The sequence below is a fragment of the Zootoca vivipara genome, chromosome 16 (genome assembly GCF_963506605.1).
Source record: "Zootoca vivipara chromosome 16, rZooViv1.1, whole genome shotgun sequence".
In the NCBI taxonomy this organism is placed as follows: domain Eukaryota; kingdom Metazoa; phylum Chordata; class Lepidosauria; order Squamata; family Lacertidae; genus Zootoca; species Zootoca vivipara.
Window position 1 is genome coordinate 37,105,686 of NC_083291.1, and position 26,811 is coordinate 37,132,496.

The window sequence follows — 26,811 nt, forward strand, 5'->3', positions numbered from 1 at the left end:
ATGGTAAGAAGAAGGGAAGTCTTTGGAGATTTTAAAGTTTGTAAACTGGTTGTTGTTTTTTGAAATTGTAAAACAGAAAATTTAATAAAAAATATTATATACTAGCTGGCCCTGCCACGCGTTGCTGTGGCTTAGTCTGTGAAATGGGTCCTCAGAGTCCCCCTTCAGACTCCCCTGACCTTCAGAGTCCCCGTTTTACGCAGGTTCTGTTTACGCAGGTGCATCCCTGTGATTCCCCCCACCCTCTCCTGAACCATGACGTATCACGCCCCCTCTTCCCCCCCAACCCCTGACTCATCCCTGTGACTGGCCCCACCGTGTCCTGACCTATCCCATCCCCTCCTCCCCCCAACCCCCACCCAGGCGACTCAGTACCTCCATTCGGCCTAGTCTGTAAAGGCTTCTGCCTAGTATGTAAACGGGAGCCGAGGTGCTGTTGAGAGGGAAGGTTTTATAGGTGCAGTACCAGTGCAGCCGCCATTAGAGGGCGCTGGTTTGCAACCTGGTTCTTTTCCCAGCATGCACTTTAGGGTGAGTTGTGAGTTCTTGAACATGGGTTTTTGGGGTTTTTACGTGGCCCAGGTGTGAAATTTGTCTTAGGAAACTTTCTAAGATCCTTCGGACATTCACATGGGATGTTGTGTCTGAATTTGAACGCAATCGGTCAAGCGGTTTTGGAGAAAAGTGGAGGCCCACCCACATACCCTTTTTACATTTATATATATATATAGATAGATTGTTATAAGAATTTTAAGATCATTCACACACATACATACATATATGTTCATAACTGTATATATAAACCACATGTCTGAAACCCCACAGAAAGGTCCTGAAGAAACTGACCTCAAATATTTTTCTGCAAGGTCAAAGTGGGAAACCTCCCCATTGTCTCTTTCCTCACAAATCCTGTTCTCACAATGATTGTCTTAAGGGCACATTCAAGATATGAACAGGGTGTGAGCCTGTGACCTGTGACCTAGATTCAGGAATTAAGTAGTTATAAAAACAAAAGAGTGGCCAAAACCCAGATAATGCAATCAGGTAACTTGCCAGACAGGAGATAAAACAATGCACTCAGATTTCTGTTGCAGACTGCCTTTTCTGTGATGTATGTATGATGTTTCTGGGGGTGGTCTTGGACTCCAGGGCGGGCAATTTAAAATGTCTATATAAGGGGGGGGGCACATCTTTGATCTGGGTCATCCTCCTCTCTCCTGCGTGTGGGGGAGCACCCTGTTGCAACAGTTAATAAAGATCAGGCTTACTAGCTGCTTTGCTTCTCAATATTCTCTGGTTGGTCTCTGTTATTTTTTCCTACCGATAGAGAACCTACAAAAGGACTCTATATATGGGCTCTTGAGTACCCCAAAAGGGAAAAGGAGCAAATTTTTAAAAAGACTTGGGAGATCCAGGGTTCAAATCCCCACTACGTCATGAAGCTTACTGGGTGTGACCTTGTGGACCAGTCCCTGTCTCTCAGACGAATTAACTTACAGGGTTGTTGTGAGGGTTAAATGAGAAGGGGGAGAAACACGCATGCCCCCTTGAGCTCTGGGTGTGGCGGAAGGTGGGGATATACATGCAATGAAATAAATGAATATATGACCTTTTTATATTGTACTTTCCTGTTTGCTTCTGTTATAAAAATTATATGGGGGGGGAGCAGGACACCATTATTAATGAACAGAGAGGGGTGACAGAATTTGACAGCTGCAACTACCCAGAATCCTGTTCAATGCCATCTTCCCCGTCTCCTCACCCCTCCCGCTAGGACACGACCCTGCCTGAAGGAACGCTTAAGGATCTAAGGATCAAGGATCTGCATATGCACAAATGTCTCAACGTTAGCATAAGCTCACACATTTCCCTTCTCCACCTTCCCCTCCGCCCCAGACTCCTTTAGATTATCACTACAGAACCTTTTGCCTTAAATTATGCTAGATTATCTCTGTATTAGAATTGCTGTCTTATTCATGACGTATGCTAGGGTCTCTCTGTATTAGAATTGCTGTTTTATGTCTCAGAACCTTTATATATCAGGACTACTACCTTTTGCATAGAATTCTCTGTATTAGATATGTCTCCTGTAAAAGGAAATGCTGCATGACCCCAGCCCACCTGAACCTTGCCCCATCGCCTCCCTGATTCAAAAGACACCCATGGACAAAGATGGATTAACTGGGACAGTTTATTCAAACCTCCAGAAGTGTCACCTTTTACATAATCCCAGGGATCATCCTTGCGTGACCTGGGGGGAAACACCTGCCGGATGGACCCCAACCCCTGGCAATCGCCAGGAACGGCCCCCACCTCAACTCCCATCTAGACTGATCAAACAAAGGGAAACCCATCAGCAACGGAGGAGAACAATTGACATTTCACCATATGAAGAAATAGTCGTATCAATACCCAGTTAATCCCATCAGCACCCATTTTCCTTGTCTTTCCTGTCCCTCCCAGTCCAGGGATTTCCATGTGGCGACAGAAAGGTGTAAAAGGGAGATGCACCATTTCCCGGGGTTCCTTCCTACATTCTTTGAGGCAGGGACCCTACAGCTGTAGTTCTTTCTTTTCTGTAATAAAAGGATCAGTTTGTTTTTCCTGACAGCATCGTGTGGTCTCTGTCATTTCCCGGCGGAGCTGAACTTAGTGCAAATTTTGGAGCTTCCAACCCGCGTCTGTCCTTCCTAAAAGGCTGCGCATTTTAGGGACATATTTTCCAAAACACTTTTAAGGAAATGCAGTCTGTGTGTGATGGGAAGGGAACTGCGAAGTTGAAAGCAGTAACAGGACTGGGGAAGTGGAAGAGAAAACAGCTGGAGCCCCCCCCCCCCAATTATTTTATTTCACAAGATTTATATACAGTACCATAAAAATTTTTTTGTTTTCTCCCGTTCTGGAGGGCAGGACCCAAACCAATGTCTTCGTTATAAGAAAGGAGATTCCGACTAAACAACAGGAACAACTTTCTGGAACTCGTGAGGCTTCTGGACTCTCCTTCCTTGGAGGTTTTTGATCAGAGGTTGGGTGGCCCTTCGTCAGGAATGCTTTCGCTGAGATTCCTGCTGTGCAGGGGGTCAGACTCGATGACCCTCAGGGTCCCTTCCAACTCTATGGTTTTATGACTCTATGGTTCTCAGCGGGCGGCCCCGCCTCCTTCCTGTAGCCTCGGAGTCCTCCGGAAAGAGCAAGGCCGCTCTGCCCGCTCCTTCGCAGCCCTTCTCAATGGCCTTCCCGCCCCGCTCCTCGGAAGCGGAAGTGCGTCGGGACGCTGACATGCGGAAGTGCCGGCTGCGGCGGGGAAACTCGGTTGCCCGGCGGTTGCCACCATGGCAGCGGCTGGGGGCTTGGGGAGCAGCGGCGGCGGGAGCCCGGTGGCCGCAGGAGGTGAGAGTTGGGGGGCTCGGGAGACGGCGAGGGGCGCCACATCCCCCTCGCCTCAACGCCCCGCAACCTGCCGTGGTGCTGGGCAGCGGGAGGGCAGGCGGATAAGGGGGGGACAGGAGTCCCTTTGAGGCCGGATGAGTCTCTCTCTTTCTCTCCCCCCACGTGTATCATACAGACAGATATATAGATGCCTCTCTCTCCCGATAGACATGAGAGAGACATACTGTATACAGTACTGTACTGGGCTAGCCAGAGAGAGAGAGAACTATATATGTATGTATAAATATGTATATGTATGTATAACACACACACATGGCTGCTGGTGAAAGAATGCTGTGCTGTCCTTCTCTGCAGGTTGAAGGGGGGAATTTTAGTGCACAGAGGAGCAGGAGGAGGAGGAGTATTTTAGCCATTTTGGTTGGGATCCTGGGAGTGTGAATCCCTGCAAGAAAGTCTGTCCCCATGTTACGCTGTAAATTCCCCTTTAAAAGAGAGAGGAAGAGCTCAAAGAAATATTAAAGGGAAGCCTTAGGTCACCATGGTGAGCCAGGAGAATGTATTTCATTACAATTTTGATAACAGTTTATAGTGTGTTGGAGGATTTGTGATCAGAATGAATAGAAATGGTAATAGCTACTAGTGAAAAGAAGATCTGGAAGGCTGGCTTACCAAATGGTAAACTCTGATGATGTGTAAAAGTTCTACCTTCACTTTCAAAGGAATTATACCTCTGACTTCCAGATTCTGGGGATAAATGTTAGGAGGTCATCATCATTGCCATGCCTATCTCCTGTGGGAGGTGGGTTGCTGACCAAAATGAGCCTTCATTATATTCCTTTAAGGCAGTTATTCTTTACAGTTAGTTCTGCAGTCCTATTAGGACATCCTAAGTGACTCCAGGAACTTAGGTGGGGAATGCCTGTACAGCTCTTTATTGTAATTATTTCCATAGCTTGTATTAGGCTTCTTGCTGTTTGACTTTCTCTTTCAGGTAGCAGGTGGCTACACTTTGCTGTTCATAGGAATGTAGTTCAGCAAGCTGTGGCTGTGCCATTTTTCTGTCCCCACTTCCTGCTAGGTCTGCGTGTGTCTCCCATGGCAGGTGCAAGATATTGTTTGCTGAGCCAAGCAGATAAGGATGCCAGCTCTCTAGGATCCGGTTTGTGCGTCAGAACAGTGGGGTGGAAAACCCTGACCTTTCGCATGCGACTGGAGCTCTGAGACCTGGATTAGTAGGTGTGAAGTATTGCAAGAGGGATGGGATTTTGCTCAGCCGGGAAGTTTATTTAATGGTAGTACAGTGGTATCTCGGGTTAAGAAATTAATTCGTTCTGGAGGTCCATTCTTAACCTGAAACTGTTCTTAACCTGAGGTACCACTTTAGCTAATGGGGCGTCCCACTGCCGCCACACGATTTCTGTTCTCATCCTGAAGCAAAGTTCTTAACCCGAGGTACTATTTCTGGGTTGGAGTCTGTAACCTGAAGCGTCTGTAACCCTAGGTACCACTGTAATTCTATTTGCCAGTTAGATTGGAAAGAAACCTTATGATTCCCCTTTGGTGCCAGCAGTCAGGTAATCAGGCGAGCCTCCAGCAGCAAATGGTGCAGGAAACCATTAGCTCTCATAAATGCAGGACTTGCCTTCATCCTAAAAATCTCTGGGCCCTTTATTTTAATTCACGTGTAACTTTTTTCACTATTTATTTATTTCCAACTTTACAAAGTGCATCAACTTCAGTACTAACACTAAAAGTTTTTTTTACATCAACTATAAAACTTGAGATCACTGTGTTGCTTTATAATTTTTGTTAGTTATCCCCTAACGCATCTCATTCTCTACCGCCTTAGATGCCTTAGGACAGGCACGTCCAACTCCCTAGAAGCTACGTTCTACTCCCAACATAAGACAACTGGCAATGACCTACCCATTATCATTGGGGGGGGGAGCAAAGTCGTTGAGCTTTTTTACGGGGGGGGATACCAAAGTTGCTGAGCTTCTTTTTGAGGGGAAGGACATAAACTGCTCAAAAAAAATCATGACGCTAACAAGTAGCGAAGCGAAAAAGACTAGTTTATTATCATTTACAGCCGTCTATTTCACGGACAAAACAATGATGGCGGGGGGGGGGGGCGCGGAGATTTCCAACACAATTCTTTTTACAGCTGCCAATCAAAAGGGAGCCCGCGATTGACCGCGATCATTCTGCGATTGACCTGTTGGATATCGCTGCCTTAGGACATCATTCCATGGATTTCCATGAGTCTGGGGTGTCCTTATACTTCCCTCTGTTTTGTTTAAATGTTTGTTTAAAGGAGTCCCCCCCCTGCACCCCCACCACATAGAAAGCACCCATACTAAGTTTGTGTTTGCCAATACCTGGCTTGTTTCAAACAAGGGCTTAGTGTGCCAAGACTTTAGTGCTCTTGTCAGCAACTAGTTGTGTGAGAGGGTCACTTTCTGAGGAGCTAGGGGATCATGGGAGTCGTAGTTCCAAAAGATCTGGGAGCCAAAGGTTGCCTATGCCTGAGCTAGGGCTTCCCTTTCCCCCATTTCCCAGAGTGGGTTGTCGCCACTGTTTATGCAGCTTCCCCACCTCAGTGTGGGCAACTGCAGTGGGGAGGCTGCTAAAACATGGACAGTCTGGATGTAACCCTTGGGCTTCCAGTTACTCATGCCTGCCTCTCTGGTCACTGATGGACTTGGCCCTGGAGAACTCAGATTGCTCCCATTGTGTGGGGTTTTCCATGTCCTTCATTGGATATCCCCAGCTTTGTTTCTGAAAGAGGTGGTGGTTCCCCAAACATCATCTCTCCTGTGTCTCCGTTGTTCAAACCTTGGTTGTGGTAGGTAGTTGTTTATCGCAGCTTTCCGCTGCAGGGTGAGAAACTGAGCTGATCCCTACTTCTTTTCTTTTCCCAGGTAACAGACGATTGAAGTACATCAGCTTAGCTGTCTTGGTGGTTCAGAATGCCTCTCTCATCCTCAGCATCCGCTATGTGCGCACGCTGCCTGGGGACCGCTTCTTTGCCACTTCTGCTGTGGTTATGGCTGAAATCCTTAAGGGGGCCACCTGCCTGCTGCTCATCTTCATTCAGAAAAAAGGTGGGGACTACCGTGCCTCAGAAGATGGAAAGCCTTGCAGCAATCCTCCATTCCCAGCGCATTAGCCTGTGTTCACTGGTAGTCTTGCTGGGTGGATCATTGAGCTTTTGCTTTGGTGAAGACTAGTGGCTAGCTTAAGGGACCCAGGTGGCGCTGTGGGTTAAACCACTGAGCCTAGGGCTTGCTGATCAGAACGTCGGCGGTTCGAATCCCTGTGATGGGGTGAGCTCCCGTTGCTCGGTCCCAGCTCCTGCCAACCTAGCAGTTCGAAAGCATGTCAAAATGCAAGTAGATAAATAGGAACCGCTACAGCGGGAAGGTAAACGGCGTTTCCATGTGCTGCTCTGGTTTGCCAGAAGCGGCTTTGTCATGCTGGCCACATGACCTAGAAGCTGTACGCTGGCTCCCTCGGCCAATAATGCGAGATGAGCGCGCAACCCCAGAGTCGGTCACGACTGGACCTAATGGTCAGGGGTCCCTTTACCTTTAGTGGCTAGCTTGGAAAACTTGAATCACTCTTGTTGTCAGTGATTTGTTTCATTTAATTGTCCTTGCTCTGTCTTGCCTCTGGACTTGGCTCTCTATGACCATAATGCTATTGCTGTAAATATAAATACATGATAGTATTTACACACACACACACACACACACACACACACACACATTCTTATTTTACCCCTCTATCAAAAAACAAAAACTCAACCATCCACTTAAATTAATAGGCCTTAGATTTGAAGTAAAAGGAAGTCATTAGTGACACATTGTATAATTAACCTACAGAACTGATAGCTCTAAGATGTGGAGGTAGCCACTAGCATCAGTTCCTTTATAAACAGATTAGTTGGAAGATCTCTGGCTATTACCTACAGTAGCCAGCAGTATGCCTCTCACACTGCCTGAGGGGATTGTCAATAGGGTGTTAGGTAATGCTTTCAGGGTCCGCTTGTGCTCCTCCCTGAAGCGTTTAGCCACTACAGTGCTACCTCCGGTTATGAACAGGATCCATTCTGGAGGCCTGGCCACATCCCGAAAACCTCGTAACTGGAGGCGCCCTTCTGCGCACGTGCATGGCGCGATTGAGCGCTTCTGCACATGTGCGCATGGCAAAACCCGGAAGTATACACCTCCGTGTTTGCCGCGTTCACAACCCGAAGTTTACGTATCCAGAGCGATACGTAAGCAGAGGGACGACTGTATTGGTAGACAAAACGTTGAGATCAGGTGGGATGACCAGCTGTGTAAATTATTATGTTCTAATGCTTACTCCATTTTGCACATTGTAGTCTAGGGATTGGTGCCCAGGCTGCTCCCTGCCAAACTGGCACAGGCCCATTCACCTCAAGGGATTTCTACCATGCTCCCCATTATTAACTTCATATGCTTCTACCTTAGCCAAGGCCTTGGCTAAGAAGTACTTTGTACTCCCCATTCCCCCCGTGAAGAGTAGCACTAGGCTTGTAACTGTGTGTTCACCATGAGGCAAGTGCATGGAGTGCCAAAGCCTCTGTTGCTGTTCAGACTAGAAAGTAAAGGATTCCTTTTGTATGTTGACTCACATAAGAGAGAGCTTGGTGGGTGCTCTGCCAAGCCATCATTACAGCCTCTTTCATCCCTTGTCAGTTACATATATGACCCTTGTTAAAAACAACAGTGTTTATTTCCAACCAAAACAGTGGTCTCTTTGTCTGTCTCTCCTTTCCCAGGTAACCTGAAACAGTTTGCTGCTTCCCTGTATGACTCGATTGTGGTGCAGTATATGGACACACTCAAACTCGCAGTGCCTTCTCTCATTTACACCCTCCAAAACAACCTCCAATATGTGGCCATCTCCAACCTGCCTGCAGCCACCTTCCAGGTGAGACACCAGCTCTGGGACCCAAGTGATCTTAGGTCCTCCCTTGCAAGTTCTTCCGAAGAGGGTGGCCTACTCACTTTCATTCGCCCGCTTTATATAGATGCTCACATCCGGTTCTTCCCACCTCCACAATGTTGAATGAAGCCATGAAGGGTGGGTATCCTGAGATGTGTTACAATAATTCCTTAAAGCTCCTGCAGCGGGTCTTAGTGAAGTCATGTGGAGGCAACCAGAAATGTCCGCTGCTGTGTGGGACCATACCTATAGTTTTATTTTCCAAGCCTTGGTTAATAGTTCACCCCTATCTTTACAGTGAGAGCATTTGCCATAGACCGCTGTTCATTGGCAGTTATTCTATTCTCCAGTGGACAGAGGAACCCTGCATATTTTGTGCACAGAAAAGCAGGAATATTTCATCTGTATAAATTATGCAAATTAACCAATTCAGCGGTTTTTCTAAATGTGGGAAGTTCTTCATTAAAAAAACAACTATTTTTGTATAATTCTGGTTCTGTTAGTTAGGGGAAAGAGCAAACTGTCCTTCTGGGATCTTAGAACTTAGCAGGTATCGCCCACTTATTCTCATTGTTCCCACAGTCATAAAGGCTTGTATTTATGCGCTCCATCTCTACTTCTATGGAATTGCGGTATGCACACTCCTGGGTATGTGATTCTGAGCCTCTACCACTGCATTGGTTTTCAGGGGTTAAAGTGAGTTCATTTTGAATTGGTTAAACCAATGCCACACAATTTGACACCTTAGCTGAATTTGGTATATGGAGAACAGGATATGATCTGAAACAGAATTGGGGTACTAAACTGCAGTACTACTGCATTGGAGGCCGTTGTCTGTTTTAGTAACAATGTGAACCTCTGTAGCTATCTAGAGAATAGAGGTTGGGCCTGTGCTGTTGGTCCCACCCTGGCTGGACGTTTTCCTATCGCACGGCATGTTGGGATGCCTACTAAACTGCACTGCCTTTCTCAGGTCACCTACCAACTGAAGATCCTCACCACAGCTGTCTTCTCTGTGCTGATGCTCCGCAAGAGCCTGTCCCGTCTCCAGTGGCTGTCCCTTGTGCTCCTCTTTGTCGGTGTGGCCATTGTCCAAGTGGAGCAGCAGCAGGCAGGGGGCAGATCACCCCCTGGAGGCCAGGGAATGCAACAGAACTACATGGTGGGGCTTGTGGCCGTGGTGGTCTCATGCCTGTCATCTGGCTTTGCCGGAGTCTATTTTGAAAAGATCCTCAAGGGCAGTGCAGCCTCCGTCTGGCTACGCAACGTCCAACTAGGCATCTTCGGAACCCTGCTGGGGCTGTTGGGGCTGTGGTCCACAGAGGGGGCAGCCGTGGCTGAGCGTGGATTCTTCTTTGGCTACACCCCACTTGTGTGGGGAGTGATCCTGAACCAAGCTTTTGGCGGCCTGCTGGTGGCTGTGGTGGTGAAATACGCCGACAACATCCTCAAGGGCTTTGCCACCTCCTTCTCCATCGTAGTGTCCACTGTGGCTTCCATCTACCTCTTTGACTTCCACCTCAACCTGCTCTTTGCTCTAGGGGCAGGGCTGGTCATAGGGGCTGTCTATCTATACAGCTTGCCCAAGGGACCTTTGGCCAGCCGCTCCTTAGCGGGGACAGCTACAGAGCATCAGGGCCACGCAGCACAGAGCAAGGAACTTCCTTCTGTGACTACAGATGGCTTCCTGTCCAAGTCAGTGTTGGTCAATTGAGAAGAAAAAGAGCACATCCTCCATACCTGTTACTGGTTTCTTGTGAAGTTTCCACAACACTTGTCCTCCCCATTCAATTTAAACCTATCCTGCCTCTGATGCTCTCCTGCCTCATGCTTATCTCTTCTTCTGCCCCCCCCTAACTTTGTGCTGACCACTCACCCACTCTCTCCCACGTCATCCCCATCTCACTTCTTCCATTGCCAACTCAACTTCTCCCTGACTCTTAAATGTTACGTCTCTTTCTCCACTATGCCTGTCTGGGGACAATCCTTGCCCCACCAAGAGAAGCAGCTGAAGGGCAAAAAGCTGCTTTGGAATCACCTGGGTCCTTTGCCTTGAGACCCACAAAACTCCCTCTTGTTTGGTCAGCGGGGAGCAAATTTACAAAGAGGTGTATTTTTGTATGAACACTCTGAACGAAGGATCCCATACAGCCACTGAAGGGGATGTGTATGTTGCTGTGGAGATCACGCGGCTGTGCATAAGCAGAGAAGGGTGGAAGGAGACCTCATCTGCCATTGTGGAGCATAAAAATGTTCTGGGTTGTTTTGGGGTTTTTTAGTGCCGTTTTTAAAAATGACACCTTTGACGTGGTAGGATTTTGCTTGCTTACCACTGGTCACTGGGAATCTCTTAAATTAATCTACTGTGGTAGATGAAAATTAAATGAGAAGAGTTCTGAGTGTGTGCGCTTGTGGGAGGGTGAGAGTGGCAGAACTCGTATGTTTGTGAAGTGAGAAGAATTGAGAGGAGAGGAGAGCCAGATAGGGGAAGTTGGTAATAATAATAATAAATTTTTATTTATACCCCGCCCTCCCCAGTCAAAAACCGGGCTCAGGGCGGCTGACACCAACAGAATTACAATAAAACATAAAAACAATTAATTAAAATACAGTATTAAAATTTAAAGTGCAGCCTCATTTCAAGTAGGCCATAAATCCTAGTGAGGCCATAAATGGTAGTGAGGGAGGAGGCTGCTAGGAGTCCTGGTTCTCTTCCTCCTCTGGCTCTGGGTGGATAATTGGAACTACTGGATCATAGCAGGATTGGAGCTGGGTTCTAGGCAACCTTAATTATTTCCTGCCCTCAGCATGTATTTAGTGTCTATAGTCTTTGAGGATCACTGGGTAAATGGAGGGGGAGCATGAATCACTAGTTACTAACAAAGATTTTCCTGTGGAAGACATTGCAGAACCAAACTGCAATCTGCTTGCCTCATTTAATGCTTGAAATAGCAGCAGTTGTGGGGGGGTGATGGGACAGGGATGTCCCTTGTTGACAGTGTATAGAGGACTGACTTGCACAGATGGGAGATCTAAGGGAGGTGGGAAATCTTCATAAACACTTGCCTTATGCTGTGGCTCAATGGAGGTACCTGCGGACCCAAGACTTGAACGCCTGATACTGTGGAATCAAATGGCTGCCACTGGGGTGGGGCAGAAAGCTGGAAATCGGCACCATTCAGATTCTTTCATACCCTGCAGCGTAGAACGTTGGCTGGGACTAAATTGCAACCAGGATTCCTTGCTAGCTTGGCAGCCTGCACAGTGTAAGGCCCACTGAGTGTAGCGCAGCCATATATCCCCTTATGAGCTGCCATACGTGTTCGGTGGGCTGTGCTCAGCTTGGTGGATCACCGAGTTGTGCAAACTGGAGCCCGAAGGGTTCAGCCATGGAGGAGTAGGCACTGGGACTTATACGGTGGCAGCCGTGTCCATTTTGATGCCTCACTTTCCCCAGCTCTGCTCATGGAGGCTTGAGGGTTGGTGGGAGAGCAGCTGCCTTTTTAAGAATCCTTACACATTCTGTTCTGGCTGGAAGTGATGTTTTGTGGGGATCACTAAACCTAGAAAGGGTTTTTTGGCATTAGGCGTGTCAGTCAGGTTTTGTGTTGGGGTGGGAAGATAATCAAAAGTAACACGGTATCTGTATATATATATAAGGTTTTTAGATTGCTGATCATTTTCTATGAATCCTGCTTTTTTTACAGAAAAAAAGCCTGTACCGTTTTGCCAATGTACATGAACCACAGATGAATAAAGAGAGTGTATTTATTTAGCCGTATTGCTTAATGATTGAGGAAGCCTCGGAAAGGGCAGACCTTTGCCTCACTCACTGCATGTCTAACCCTATTAACACTGGAAGGCGCTTGGGGTGGTATTGGGGGGGGGGAAGACCCTCATCGGATTGGGGCTCTGGGTCAGCCTTAAGGTAGACAAGGGGGCAAAGATTGATTTTGAGCCAGGATCTGGAGAACAATCCTTTTTCAGTGCAGGGATTTAGCCTTGGAACACTAAAGGTAATAAAAGGAGTTGCAGCTGTTTGGGTTCGTGATGCTTTTCCCTGACAACATAAAGTAAAAGATGAAAGGGGCCCCTGACCATTAGGTCCAGTCGTGACCGACTCTGGGGTTGCGGTGCTCATCTCGCATTATTGGCCGAGGGAACCGGCATACAGCTTCCAGGTCATGTGGCCAGCATGACAAAGCCGCTTCTGGGGAACCAGAGCAGCGCACGGAAATGGCGTTTACCTTCCCGCTGTAGCGGTACCTATTTATCTACTTGCACTTTGACGTGCTTTCGAACCGCTAGGTTGGCAGGAGCAGGGACCGAGCAACGGGAGCTCACCCCGTTGCCGGGATTCGAACCGCTGACCTTCTGATCGGCAAGCCCTAGGCTCTGTGGTTTAACCCACAGCGTCACCCGCGTTTATGTTCATGTTTATGTGACCACATAAAGTAGCCACAGCCAAAAGCTACAGCTGGGTTTAGGAAGAAATAGGGGGTCTGCCTGCTGATTAAATGGATTCATGGTCACTCAATTAAAGCTAAATTAAATAGCTCTGAAAGAGAGAAGATCATTTTCATTTTAGATGATGGATGCACATATCTCAGTAGACCTCATCTTAGAAGAGACCTTTCCTCCTGTGTGTAAGAAAAAAGGGGGAGATACCTCTTCTAATCTGGGACCCTCTAATCTGGCCCTGATTTTTTTAACTACTTCTATTAAGTAGTTAGGTTTTCTGAATTAAAAAATCTGCCTGATAAATTTGGAACACCCCTTTAAACAAATGTTTCTGATTGGCTAAATATTTCAGTGCTCGGGATCTGACATTTTTATTTAGTCAGATCTAGGGACACAACATGATAAATTACAGTCATAAGATAGTGCCATAGCTCTGTGTCAAGAGTCTGGCTTAGTTTGTGCAGAGCTGTGCCCAGTCCCAGAAATAAGCTGCACACGAACTTCTTGCATAGCCTTCAGTCACCCCTTTTTATCTGGGAGAGGCCTTGGTTTCTGGTACTTGTCCTTGATAAAGGACTGTCTTCCGGAGAGAGATTTTGGGGTGTGTCTTAAAAATATGTATATAAATATGGAATGCTAGTCTTCAGGTTTCAGTCCTCCCCATTTCTCTAGAAATTCACTCTCTGGGATGCATCTTGTCTTGATGCTCCTACAACACACATCTCATTGCCGAAAGGGCCATAGCACATGGCTGGCATGCAGACAGTTCCAGTGCTAATGCCATTCCCAGGCAGGACTGGGCCAGATCCTGGCCTCACTGAGCAAGTTGGCCTAACTTGGTATAAGGCACTTTTCTATGTTCCTATTAGAACAAGAGCCTAAGAGCTTTGCAGGATCAAGCCAAAAGCTGATCTAGTCCAACCTTCTGTTTTGGTGGTGGCCAACCAGAAGCCCACGGGAAGCAGGACTTTGGTGCCGTGGTGCTACTTCTATTTGCTCTGTGGCCTCCTCAGATACCGTAAATCAGGAATGGAGAACCCACATGTTTCTCTCAAGCTGCTCCCACCTGCCTGGCTCCTGGTGGCAAAGACATGGCTCCCTGCTAGAAGGGATCTGCATCATCTGGTTTGATCTCAAGCTGTACAGGTGCCAAGTGATAATCAGGTGTTGGGCAAGTGGACAGCCCCACAGGAACAACACCCCCCAATTAAGGGGCAAGTTATTTTGACACCTGAGATAGAAAACTGTAGCTACTGGGGTGGGATAGCTGGGTTTGTTTGTTTTTGTCCTGGGTGAAGCCTCCAGAGGGTGCCATTGAGGCTCTCAGCCTGTGCCTGGGGGTGCCAAACTGGGTCTTTGACCTGGGTGAAATCATGCCTAGTTTCACCCCTGCTTCCATGACACCTGAAACTAGCAGCCTCTCTCTGCCCAGTTGTAGTGCCAGCCCTGTGCACTGAAGCTGGAACGAGTGCTTTGCTAAGCCCAGCCTGCTTCTCAGCTAAAGAAGTGGATATGGTCAGCCTACAAACACATCCCATGGAATAATCAGTTGCAGGATAGGGCATGGTACATATAAAAGGACCCAACCAGGTGGAGAAGGACCCTGAGCAGTGTTTAAGTGGGGTGGGGTTTGGTGAGGTGAAGAAGGCGATGTTTCTGGGTGTCAGAACACAGCTGAGCTACAAGGCATGTCCCTGGAAAAGGCTGACCAGGATGTTATTAGAGGGAACCCAACCCAGACATCACAGGGCAGCGGGTCCCTTCACCAGAGGGCACAAACCCTCAGGGCTGAATGCAAAAGGCACCCGGGACTCATGCAATTTCACCCCGGGACCCATCATGTGCCATTTCAGACTGCATGTTGAGAGTCGTGTGGCTGAACGTTCCTCCCTGCACGCAGAAAACAAAATGTCAGAGAGAGCTGGTAGCCTAGTCTTCCCCCAGCTTAGCAGAACACATGCACACACAAGAGCCTGGTATCCCTGTATTCTAGAGACACAGCAATAAAGTTGCTAGCACATTTGCAAAGCTAAGCAGGGTCCAGTGTGGTTTCAAATGGGATGGGAGACTGCATGTTGAGATTCCCGCGTTGAGGGGTTGGCAGAGTTGACCCTTGGGGTCCCTTCCAATTCTGTGTTTCTATTCTAAGTAGGGCTTAGAGAGATTCCTGTCTCAGAACCTGGTGGGAGGATGGAGGAGAGAGCCAGTTCCAGCCACTGCAAACAAGACAGAGCTGGGTGGTCTGGCTCAGTAGAAAGCAACTCTACTGTTCCAGGTTTTGCATGTGAAGGGACTTTAAAAAAAAAAGAAATAATTGATTGCAATGAGTCAATCTCTCTCTCTTAGTAACATAGTCTGGGAATATTTATTCTACCTGCCACATACTGTATATATTTTTAAAAGACATTTAGCTCTGGGTCACATCACAATCTCAAAAGGAAAATGAACTACCACCCAAAAAAACAATCACTTGGCTACAAACCAGAGGTAGGTGTCTGTAAAGCACCATGGCTCTGACTTTTACTTGCAGGAGAACAGTTGCAGCTGAAGGGGGCTGGGAAGCCCATGTCCTCTTCATGAGCTTCCCAGGGGCATCTTATTGGCTGCTGTGGGAAGGGAGATGTTGGACCAGATAAGATTTTGGCCTGATCCTTGGAGATGCTCTTCTTAGAAATTACGGCTATTGCCTTGTCTGCTGTTTGTGTGGCCTAAGCCTTTGTGTGATTTGCTCTATGGATCTCAGTTCACTTTGACGCTAAACTTTAAACACAGTGTAAACAGGAGTGAGTTGGATTAATTATCTGACTCGGCATAAGGCAGGCATCCCCAAACTGCGGCCCTCCAGATGTTTTGGCCTACAACTCCCATGATCCCCAGCTAACAGGACCAGTGGTCAGGGAAGATGGGAATTGTAGCCCAAAACATCTGGAGGGCCGAAGTTTGGGGATGCCTGGTATAAGGCAATTTCCTACATTCCTATGAGTGCAGAATTTTGAAATATCCTAGTTTGGGTGTGGGTGTGTATGTTTTTATTTATTTTTAGCAGAATATACACAGCTCCCTCCCAAGGCCTCGAAACGGTTTGCTACAGTACAAAATAGCTACTGATGTTTCCCAGCACTCACAGCTGTGTCTGTTCTATCAGTTTCTGTAACTGCAGTGTGCAAGTGCAGCAATGGTCAGGTGCAGAATCCAGTGTCCTAAGAACTGCAGCTGTCTCCTTTTGAAAGGAGAGCTTAGTCATGGGCATGTTCCATTTTCTCTCAAGGGTGTGTGTGTCCATTATCCTTTTAGCTCAACCATTATATTTTCATGCTTTCTTCCAGGATCTTGGCTAAAGAAAAAGGATCTTAATGCACCAGAGGGAACAACTTGCAAGACCTCCGTTGCTCTCCACCTCCCCAGGCTGAAGAGGTCCAGGTTTTAGATTTCGTCCTGACGCTTCCAAGGAGCTGGCGAGTTCATAGCCTCGTTGTGTTTACAAGGATGGTGGGACCACCCCAGCGATGGCAGCTCTTTGGCGACCTGCATTTACTCTGCTCTTCCTGGTATCGGATCGGCATGGATTCGTGATGTTATGCGCTTTCCATTGACAGCGGCTTTTCTTTCAGGCACCCATTGCCAACCTGTAAGGCCTCCAGAGGTTTGGGACTACAACTCCCATCATTCCTGACGGTTGCTGACTGTGGCTGTTGGGAGTCCGAGTCCGACAGCTGGCAGGGCTATAGGCTGCTTTAAGGCCTGACTAGTGCTTATTGCTTATGACGGCAGGCAGCAATTTGCCACGTGTGACTGAACCATCACAGTTGCAGAGTAGCATGAAATGAATCTTTGAAAAAGAGGGGAGCAGCCATTATTGCTTAGTAGCCCTGGGGGGATCCTCCAGTCCGTTTACCTAGAGAGGCTGAGCCCGTTGTGTTTACAGAATTTCTCCAGCATGAAGAATCTTACAAACTGAAGTTTGGGGCAACCAGAGCAGGTCTCATCTTTCTCTCTCTCATTCCGCCCCCCCCCCCCCCCGGCCTTACCCCAATGTTTGTTCAACATCCAACCTAGCAGTTTTTTCTGGAGAACTCAAAAGCTTGCTCACAACTTTGTGATGTTTTGATTGGTCCTGATAACAGTGCTACCTACCACGCTGTGATTGGGGATTCTTCACCATGGCCAAGGGACCAGCACAGCTGTCTTCCATTTTCATGGCTATCACAGATCTCAGTTCACCAGATGGGTAGTTGTCAGTCAGTGAAGGACAGGTTCATGCAAGCATGTATTAGATGTTATTACTATGCACTTTGTGGCCCCTTCTGTGCTGTACATTTAAATATGTACCATACCGGTTTAAGTCCTCATGGCTTCCCCAAAAGAATCCTGGGAACTGTAGCTTGTTAAAGGCGCCTATTCTCCTCACTGAACTACAATTCCCAGTGGTTTGACAATCCTCCTCCGGGAACTCTGGGAATTGTAGCTTCAAGGGGAATTGGGGGAGGGGGTCTCCTAACAACTCTCAGCACCCTCAGCAAACCACATTTCCTGGGAATCTTTTGTGGAAGAAATGGCTGTTTAAAGTGGTATAATACTGAGTTAAATATATAGTGCAGCCAGGGCCTGTGGCAAATAGCTGAGCACCTGAATGCTTTGGGACAGAATCCTGTTTGGGGGGGGGGCTACACATACATGCCAATACTTGTTGCACAGCTGCACTTGGATTCATTTTCTTTGAAGAACAATGCCAGATTATAATTTGTGCCCAAACCTATTTTGTTTTGTTCCTCCCATTGCAGGAAAGTAAAAGCCAAAACAGTCCCACCAAATCCTAATTCCAGTCCTCGGATTTTGGCTGCTCTTTGCAGCTTAGCAATTATTTAAAAGTATGGCCTGCACATTGTTTGGCCAGAGTTAAATTCAGGTTTGGTGGGTCAGAGGGATGAGAATTGGGAAGAGGCAAAGATGCTTGGGCTGTTTCCAAGGCTGGGAACAGAGTAGAAACTGATGTGAGGGCAAGGCACCTACCCACCCATTTCGCTTAGGTTGCCACCTCATGTGTGCCTCATTTTTTGCTGTCGCTAAAACAAGTGGGATGGTGCCCATGCAGAACCTACAGTCCTCGTTCATCCCCTCCATCAGAGTGGCGCTTTAGCATCATGTGTAACTCAGTATTATGAGAAAATCATTGCTTAAAGGGATCTGCGCTTGGAGCAAAAGCATTATATTTTTAGTACTGACAATGCTTTTCCAACACTTCTTTAATATTGTAGAAACTAATACATATTTGTAAGCAAACAAGCTAGATGTGGAGTTGTCATTTACAAATTGCTCCATGCCATGGCTGCTGGCTCAGGGCAAATGGATATGGCTTTTGTGATGTACATTTTCTACCTGGAACACATCGAGGTGATACACGGTGTGGCTGAAGACATTTCGGTGCTGGGCTCCACTGCCTTGAGTTCTCCAACCCTTACTGACCAACATAAAGGATGGGATCAGCTTGAGGAGATGGCAGAAGTTCTTTTCCTTATGGGACAATGTTCCCATGATGCTCATATACAGCAGTGAGAAAAGCATGGCAGAGACACCAAGAACTCTAGAAGGCTTAACAGACAGGTAAACAGGTGCCTTTCTAGACCTGTAGCTCCCTACAGGTATAGAAAGCCACTCCTGTGGCCTGATGACATCACAGCTGCTTTCTGTAGACTTCAACCATTACAAGAAGAAATTGAGTCAGACACAGGGGACCCAACGCCTCAAGAAAGCAGCGAACGACTGCATCAAAAGAAGGAGAGTATCCTTTCTGTGCTCACTTGCAATGCAGTACGGCCCCTGCTGGCCCAACACAGGAGAGACAGATATTGACATAGAGCTGGGATTGGGAACTTGTAGCCATCTAGAGATTGCTGGGCCACAGCTCCCATCATCCCAGACGGCATTTGGCCATGCTGACAGAGACTGGCAAGAGCTGGACTCCCAGTGCTTGGAGGGCTGTAGGTTCCCCCAGCTCCCTGGATTGAGCCTCTTCTGTGCACGGCAAGTTCCGTTATTATGATACACAGCAAAGCGACTCGCGGCGCTTGTTTTCCTCTAGCTTTATTATCAAATACATTAGGGAAGGGAAGAATGAACATCTCAGTCCTGCTGCTTGGCCCGCGAAGCTTCCGCATTAGCGCGCAAAACTGCACCAGGGCTTGGGTAGGGGCGCTGCTGGAAGAGTGGGCCAGCTGCCGTGGTATCTGCGCCAGTCTTGGCTTCGTTTCGTTTGGGCAGCCCAGTGGACCAGGTTCCCCTAGAATGGGAAAGAGCAGGGATGTCAGAAGCAATGTTAGCCAGCCACACCTCACGTTTGGCCTGTTCTCCGTTACAGCTTCCCCGGCACTTGGCCCCTGCTTTGCCTCAATTTCCCTGCCTGGATGGCAATACATCTGTGCCCCTGCTTCTTATTTCCTAGACTTCACTTTATGATAAGGAGTCGAATCTCTCTAAATGAGTGAAGACACCTTAAAAATGCCATCACACTTTCAAAATTCTATGAACAAAGTACAGAAGCAACATCCAGGTCTCTTGTGTGTGCTGCCCAATGTTACAGGAGGTCAGTAATTTTGGAGACAGAATTAGACTTTTCAGAAACAGCTTTTTAAAAGCAAGTTTCTAGGCCCTGATGAGTATAAAAATATGCTTCTCTGTGTATGGGAATGGCTGCTACAATCTTAGAAGGCAAGGAAGTGGCTGAAAAAGGTTTTCCAGGATGGGGTTTTTTAAAGGTAAAGGTAAAGGGGCCCCTGACCATCAGGTCCAGCCGTGTCCGACTCTGGGGTTGCAGCGCTCATCTTGCTCTATAGTCTGCGTTTGTCCGCAGACAGCTTCTGGGTCATGTGGCCAGCATGACAAAGCTGCTTCTGGCGAACCAGAGCAGCACACGGAAACGCCGTTTACCTTCCCCCCCAGAGCGGTCCCTATTTATCTACTTGCAATTTTGATGTGCTTTCGAACTGCTAGGTGGGCAGGAGCTGGGACTGAGGCAACGGGAGCTCACCCCGCTGCAGGGATTCGAACCGCCGACCTTCTGATCAGCAAGCCCTAGACTCTGTGGTTTAACCCACAGCGCCACCTGGGTGGGTTAAACCACAGAGTCTAGGGCTTGCTGAGCAAAGTTCTCTTGGGCTTCTAGGGCTTGCTCTGCAAAGCTCTCTTTTTGTTCCTTCCCACGGCTAAAAGAACTTCATTGTGAGATTATGCAAAAAACAACAACAACAAGTTAAAACTCTGCAAATTTGGTTAACCAATGGAAGCTTCACAACTTGGCCTCTGAGGGCAACATTTTAAGTACTTATTCTAGGAACAGTGCTTTAAAGCATCTGTTTCTCATGCTCCAAGATTTGTCTGCAGTGGGGGTCCAGTTGCTCTTAGCATTGGGATGGGGGGGTAGAAGGTTGCTCACTGGGTTAAGAGGACTGCAACAGGCAGCAGGAAGTGCAGAGGGGACAGGCTTGTGAGCACTGAAAGCTCTTTTTAATGATTTCTCTGCAATTTTAATGATGTCTCTGCAAATTTAACATGCCCTAGCACTGAAGGCTGAATCCAAGACCTCCAGTTTGCAAAGCACAAGCTCTGCCAATGAACTGGACACCTCTGTCCATGCCTGTGGTGCCCCCGTCTACGTTTGTGGGGGGAGGGAGGGGTTCAGCTGCTGTGCCAAGCTTAAGGGACATCTCCCCACCCTCTCATTCCGAGCAGACTCACCGGGGAGCATCAGAGTAAGCACTGGGGTCCATGGGATCAAGTTCTTCATCCTTCCGGCTTGCTGTGGAGGACAGACAAGAGGAATGCAGGAATTTGGCCACCGCCCACACTTCCCATACTCCCCCTTCCCCAGTGGCAAATGGATCTCAGAAGCCCTCCCTCAAGCCCTTGGGCAAATCCTTCTGATGGCAGGGTCCCACAGCGGGGAGTGGCCCTTACGCTTCTTGCTCTTGGGGTAGGGGGCCAGCTCCTCCCGTCTGTGGTAGCGGCGCTCCTTCAACTCTTCCCGCTCCACCTTCTCATGCAACGAGTGCTCCATTTTCTCCTCGGAGTCTGGGGGGAGATGCATGAAGCTTGCATTACAGTACTCAAATATAGCCTCCCCTCGGCCCAGACCTGGACCTGTTTTACACGGTAAAGTCACAGCTGCATTTGTTGCTGGGCTTCGAGAATTCTCCAGCACGTATGAAAACTGTCATTTGCCACATCTAAGAAATCTCTGGAAGGTGGATTAAGTCAGGATGTGCTGAGCTAGGCCACCCAAAACCAGTCCAGAGGTCCAAAATCCACTTAAGAGTCCTCATCAGCTGCCTTCCAAAAACACATTGCTATCAAAGCAGAAATCCCCTCCCCCCGCACTCTCTTAGACACAAGATTTATGGAGTTGCCAACTGATCGTGAAAGTCAGCTTGACTTGCTCCTGTGTCTTTAACTGCAACTTAATGTGCAGAGATCAGCAGATAAAGTTTTTCATGTCTTAGAGATAACGTGTTATCTGCTGGTGCAGGGATTAGCTCGGTGGTTCTCAAACTTTTTTCTCTGGGCCACACTTTCAGAATAAAAATTTGCTCGTGCCACACCAATTTTTTAATTGATAAGAAATACATTGGAAAACAAAAAGAAACAACACCTAGCAGTGCTCGATTTACAACACAGAACACAACTACAGTCCACCACATCCCTATGCCTCAATGCAGATAAGAAATGTAAAATATGCTTGATAATATCAGGCATCCATTAACCCCAGCGACGACCAAATATCAGATCGCATAGGACAGGGGTTTTTCTCCCTCTTCCATAAGGCTAGACCCAAACATTTCCCCCTTAGCTTCACCTCCAAACCATTCAAAATCAGCACACGCCATCCAAAAGCAAACGCAGGCAGCCTCACCTAAATTGCTCTTCAGTTTCTTAGCTGCTTTGGTCACCACTGAGCTGGGATCATTGGGCGACAGCCACGAAACCAGGTCTGTCTTTATGTTCCAATAGTAAGGGAGGCCGCTATGAAAGAAGACGGGAGGTGGTTTCATCCACTGCCATTCATAGCCAATGCTGCATTACCAAACCATGAGTAAGCCACCCTGCTCTTTGTTTTGTCCCCATAGGGATTGAGGAACCTATTGCTCTCCAGATGTTACTAGGCTTCAACTCCCATCAGCCCCAGCCACCTTTGCCATGTTGGTGAGGACTAATCAGAATTGCAACCCCAACAGGCTCCTCATACGTGTCAGAGGAGTTCATAGGCCACTGGCACTCGCTTCAGAAACTCTCAGGAACAGGAGCGTCAACTGCTCTCATTTACCAGGACACACACTCCTGTTGTGTCCCTGGACAAAAGTAGCTACTGGAGCTAGGGTTTCGGTTTCATTAACTAAATATCATGGCTTGCTTCTCACCCACCAACCCCTCTTTCAGGTCTGAACAAATTAAATGGATTCTTAATTGTCTTCCATCCAGCCACTGATGGGCCCATTTAGCTTCAATAACTGCAGTAAATGGGACTAATGGGACTCCCAGACACCGTTGTGCTTTCTGTTTATTCGCTTGTAACTTATTTGTTGATTTATTATTTGGGGGGAGGTTTTATTAGTGTTTGTGTGTGTGTTTTGTTCTTTTCTTCGTTATGTATTTTGTATTTTTATCTTGTATTTTGATGTTGCGAACCTCCCTGAGATCTATGGATGAAAGGCCGTATATAACTTTTATAAATATGAAGTCATCATGAGTATGAGATTAACAGATACATTTTTCCCACCACACACTTGAAAGCTGAAACTGTAATTGAGAACTATTACGGTAACTACAACCTCACACCACCATTACAAGGCTAGTAGGATACAGCAGCTTGACTAGTGCTGGGAGTTCGAAGCTCCCATTGTTCTAGGCCAGGCATCCCCAAACTGCGGCCCTCCAGATGTTTTGGCCTACAACTCCCATGATCCCTAGCTAACAGGACCAGTGGTTGGGGAAGATGGGAATTGTAGTCCAAAACATCTGGAGGGCAGAAGTTTGGGGGTGCCTGTTCTAGGCACATTAGAGCAAGCAGTTTCTGAGCTTTGGGCGCAGTACTGCGCCTAAGAGTGCCTAAGATTTCAGATTAAAACTGCAGAGTGGAAGGAAAGGAGAACCTTTTTCTGCCTCTCCACTTCCAGCTACTCTCTGAAGGCTGGAGAAGAGACCCTCTTAATATATGTGGGGTAACAAGGCTAATAAAAAAAAAGAATATATGGGGGGAGCAGGGAAAGGACTAGACCAGTGGTCCTCAACCTTGGGCCTCCAGATGTTTTTGGCCTACAACTCCCATGATCCCTAGCTAGCAGATCAGTGGTCAGGGATGATGGGAATTGTAGTCTCAAAACATCTGGAGGCCCAAGGTTGAGGACCACTGGACTAGACCATGTGAAAAATGAACATATTTTAGCTGCAGTTCATTCATTTTCAGCTTTGTATTCTTGTTATAAAAAAGCATGCCTGGACATTCAGTTGCTGCACCCATAACCTTGGCTTAAGGTACCGTTTACCTCCTAGCTGTCATATCTCAGTTTCTAACACTGCTGAAGACATGCTACCCTCTTATCGAGAGGTGGGGACACGGACAACCTTGCTGGGGTAGTAAGCAGTAGTGTGCAGGCTAGAGGCAAGGAGGAGGTAACATTACAGGCCTAAGTGCAAAAAGGGCTGGGGAGGAGTGTAGCCTGGGGAGGCAGAGGCATGACGTGGGAGAACCATATTCAAGCTCGGAACCTGAGATTCCCCACCACAGCTCTTACCAGGCAGGGTCGAGGACTTTGTACCAGTTCGGTGGCAGGTTCTCAATCCTGGTAGCTTCGTAATCGATGTGGTCGTCATCATAATCTTCTGCGATAATTTCTTCCTCTGGCTCTGACAGAAGAGAGGGCCCGAAAGAAACGGGATTAGGCTTGAAAAAAATATGCCGGCAAGATGTAGTAGAGTCTCATGAGCCAGATTATTTGAAATGAACTGTTCTGTTCTGTTCCTTTATGCAAAGCCTAGACAAGCATCCTCTAGCTAACCAAGGATACCTCTATACTTACCAGGCTCTTCTACATGCTTCAAGAGTCCTCGCCTTGCCAGGCGGGACTGCAGAGCCACTGGCAGTGGCATTAGGAACTTTAGGAACTATTCAAGCTGAGGCAGGTTGACAAGCCTTTCCTCTAGTTCCCTGTTCCTGAGCAGAGAAGAAGAAGAAGAAAAAAACACATTACATTTTGTGACATTTGAGTATCTCCTCCTTGCTTCCTACATTCCAGGAATAACCAACCTATAAGCTTCCCTGCCAGAGTTTCTACTCCATTTCTTCCCACATTCTTTTCCTGACAACACGGAGCTACAACAAAACCTTTCATGGCATTGCCAACTTCCATTCCTGGGAGTTTAGTAACAACTGCTGCACCACACAATGAGTTCCTCTATACAACTTCATGGACAGTTTAGGAACCAACATGAACTTGTGTGTATGAGCAAAGGGAAAGGGCCTGATGCAGGCTGTGGCAGGAGTCTGGGGAAGGTTGTTTGACTTAATAGATTCAATGCTTATCTGTCTGCCATTGTCTACAGGTTAAGTTTCTTACCCTTCTGCACACTACTTCAGCTCATTGCACTCTCCAGTTTAGCAGAGATATCCCTGGATTTATTTGAAGCATTTAAACCTGCCCTTTAGCTCCAAAAGCTCACTAACTTCCATTACCACTTGATTCCCTTAAGCCTAGGTGAATGAGAACGTTTTTGCTCAACGCCTAAACACAGATAGTGATGGCGCCAGGCATGCCTCCCTGGGGAGAGCATCCCATAGGCAGCCAGCCACTGCTGAGGCCTGTTCTCATACCACCACCCTCCACACCTCCCTCAGAGGAGGGCCTTGGATAACGCTGGCAAGGTCCAGGTTAGAGGATCATACATGGGGCTAGTTCTTGCTGAAGTTTCATTAGTACATCAAGCTTGCAGCTCAGTAACTTCCGGGGCCTAGCACTCACCGAACTGGTAAACTCACATCTGAGCTGTGCCACTTTAGACAATGCATGGGCGCTGCCAAGGCTCCCTGCATGCAGAAATCTAGCATCCTGGCAAGGACAAACAACAAGAGTCCTGGCAAGTATACAGAAAGCTATATTCCGTGGGTTTGATAAAATACTCAGTGGTCTGTAATGTGTCAACCTTCAAGGTGCTATATATTTATTATTATTATTTGAATTTATATACCACCCCATAACTGCACACACACACACACACTGCTTCTGATGCAACACGACTAACCGTCCTGGAAAACATTAGGGAAGGAAGTTCCAGCTTGGCTGCCGCTACATGCTAGCTTTCTACGTGCAGGGTATGGCAGGCGAGGCTCCCGTTCATCGCCTCAGGGAGAGACAGCTCGACCCTCAGGCCCCACCCCGCGACGCCCTCACGGCCCCCACCCCGCGACCCCCCCAGCCTCCCATATACCTCCCACCTACCGCGGCGCAGCCAACCCGCCTCTCGGCAATACCCGCCTCAACGCAAGCCAAGGAGACTCAGTCTTCCTTCGGGTCGAGCGGCTCTCTTTTTCATCTCCCGCCCCATCACGTGACGTGCCTCGACCAATCATCTTATAACGAAAGCATAGCCCGCATGGGCCCCTTCCCGTCTTGAAAGGATTTGAGCAATAACAGGGATGGGGGGAGGGAGAAAGCCCACCTCGGCCAATCCAACGAATGGAATCCCCACTGGGCCCACCCACTTTCGACTTTCAATCCGAGATTTGGTTTGCTTCTCCAATGAGCGGGGGAGTGAAGCCCCCGAGAGCCCGCCTTCTCTTTGATTGGCCGCCGGTATTGCCGCGGAAGACCATAGAGGCAGCAATGAAGAGTCGTTCACCGCCATCCATCCCCTTTCTTGGCACTTTTGAAGTGACGTGGAACCGCGTCTCCCCTGCAGAGTGCAGACAGACAGTCAGGTGCATCCACAACAATGACTAGAGGAGGAATGACTGCTGGGAGGAGTGCAGAGAGACGAAACGCATCTGAACTGGGCCCACCTGCATCTGCAGCAGTACAACCAGACGCCTTCATCTGCAAGAAAACATGTCTCTCCCATATTAGTCTTTTAATAGCCACAGCAGACACTAACTCTCCAACAGTTTGGTTTACCTTTGAAGACGCACTCCTCCACTGCCTCCCGAGACAGAAGGATGCCAACAAATATGCTCATGCATATGCATATACATCTTCTTTGACGATCACTCGTAGCCGAGTATGATTGTCTTCCATGAACACAGTCTTAACACTGAGTCCGTAAGTGACTGTGAAGGCCAATTCTGGATCCACACATCCTTCCACGGTGGGGACATAGGTTTCCGGGTGGGAGGTGGTCACAGTGAGGGTTTGCAAAACATGCCTTCCTCTTAGCTCGTTTCTCCCTTTCGTCCTGAGTTTGTGCTTCTTCAAAGGCTGGTAAAGGCTGTTCTCCAATTGGAGCACTTGCAGGCCAGTGCTTCCCAATTGTCAGTGTTTATACTACCTTTTCATAGGGACGCGGGTGGCACTGTGGGTTAAACCACAGAGCCTAGGGTTTGCCGATCAGAAGGTCGCCAGTTCGAATCTCCATGACGGGGTGAGCTCCCGTTGCTCGGTCCCTGCCTCTGCCAACCTAGCAGTTTGAAAGCATGTCAAAGTGCAAGTAGATAAATAGGTACCACTCTGGCGGGAAGGTAAACAGCGTTTCCGTGCATTGCTCTGGTTTGCCAGAAGCGGCTTTGTCATGCTGGCCATGACCCGGAAGCCGTACGCCGGCTCCCTCGGCCAATAGAGCGAGATGAGCGCCACAACCCCAGAGTTGTCCGCGACTGGATCTAAAGGTTTACCCATTTACCTTTATACTACATTTTTAAAGATTTGCCTTGAGAGAGTCTTTAAACCTTTTTTGTTGACCAGCAGCATTAGCTTTCCATTTTAAAGTTTGGAATATAGGGGCTGCTTTGGA

The 26,811-nt window shown here is 47.8% G+C and overlaps 2 protein-coding genes across 6 annotated transcripts; one reads left to right on the forward strand and one right to left on the reverse strand.

Annotated features, from left to right (window-relative positions):
- The first annotated feature begins 3,248 nt into the window (after positions 1-3,248).
- SLC35A2 (solute carrier family 35 member A2) lies at positions 3,249-18,896 on the forward strand. Of its 3 annotated transcripts, XM_060268689.1 has the most exons (6): positions 3,280-3,390; positions 4,469-4,626; positions 6,312-6,494; positions 8,198-8,349; positions 9,338-10,059; positions 16,152-18,896. In XM_060268689.1, exons 3-6 carry the CDS (start codon positions 6,437-6,439, stop codon positions 16,177-16,179), a joined length of 960 nt encoding a protein of 319 aa, XP_060124672.1. In that variant the 5' UTR covers positions 3,280-3,390; positions 4,469-4,626; positions 6,312-6,436; the 3' UTR covers positions 16,180-18,896. The 3 variants fall into 3 exon arrangements, with proteins under 3 accessions (XP_034996893.1, XP_060124672.1, XP_034996895.1); XM_035141002.2 differs by lacking the exon at positions 4,469-4,626 and having other exon boundaries at positions 3,249-3,390; XM_035141004.2 differs by lacking the exon at positions 3,280-3,390 and having other exon boundaries at positions 3,428-4,626.
- PQBP1 (polyglutamine binding protein 1) lies at positions 18,891-25,408 on the reverse strand. Of its 3 annotated transcripts, none has more exons than XM_035141006.2 (7): positions 25,344-25,408; positions 23,892-24,025; positions 23,607-23,718; positions 21,728-21,837; positions 20,776-20,889; positions 20,557-20,617; positions 18,891-19,102 (listed from the first exon to the last, which is right to left on the reverse strand). In XM_035141006.2, exons 2-7 carry the CDS (start codon positions 23,959-23,961, stop codon positions 18,946-18,948), a joined length of 624 nt encoding a protein of 207 aa, XP_034996897.1. In that variant the 5' UTR covers positions 23,962-24,025; positions 25,344-25,408; the 3' UTR covers positions 18,891-18,945. The 3 variants fall into 3 exon arrangements, with proteins under 3 accessions (XP_034996897.1, XP_034996896.1, XP_034996898.1); XM_035141005.2 differs by having other exon boundaries at positions 25,308-25,408; XM_035141007.2 differs by lacking the exon at positions 25,344-25,408 and adding an exon at positions 25,111-25,127.
- Positions 25,409-26,811: the final 1,403 nt, after the last annotated feature.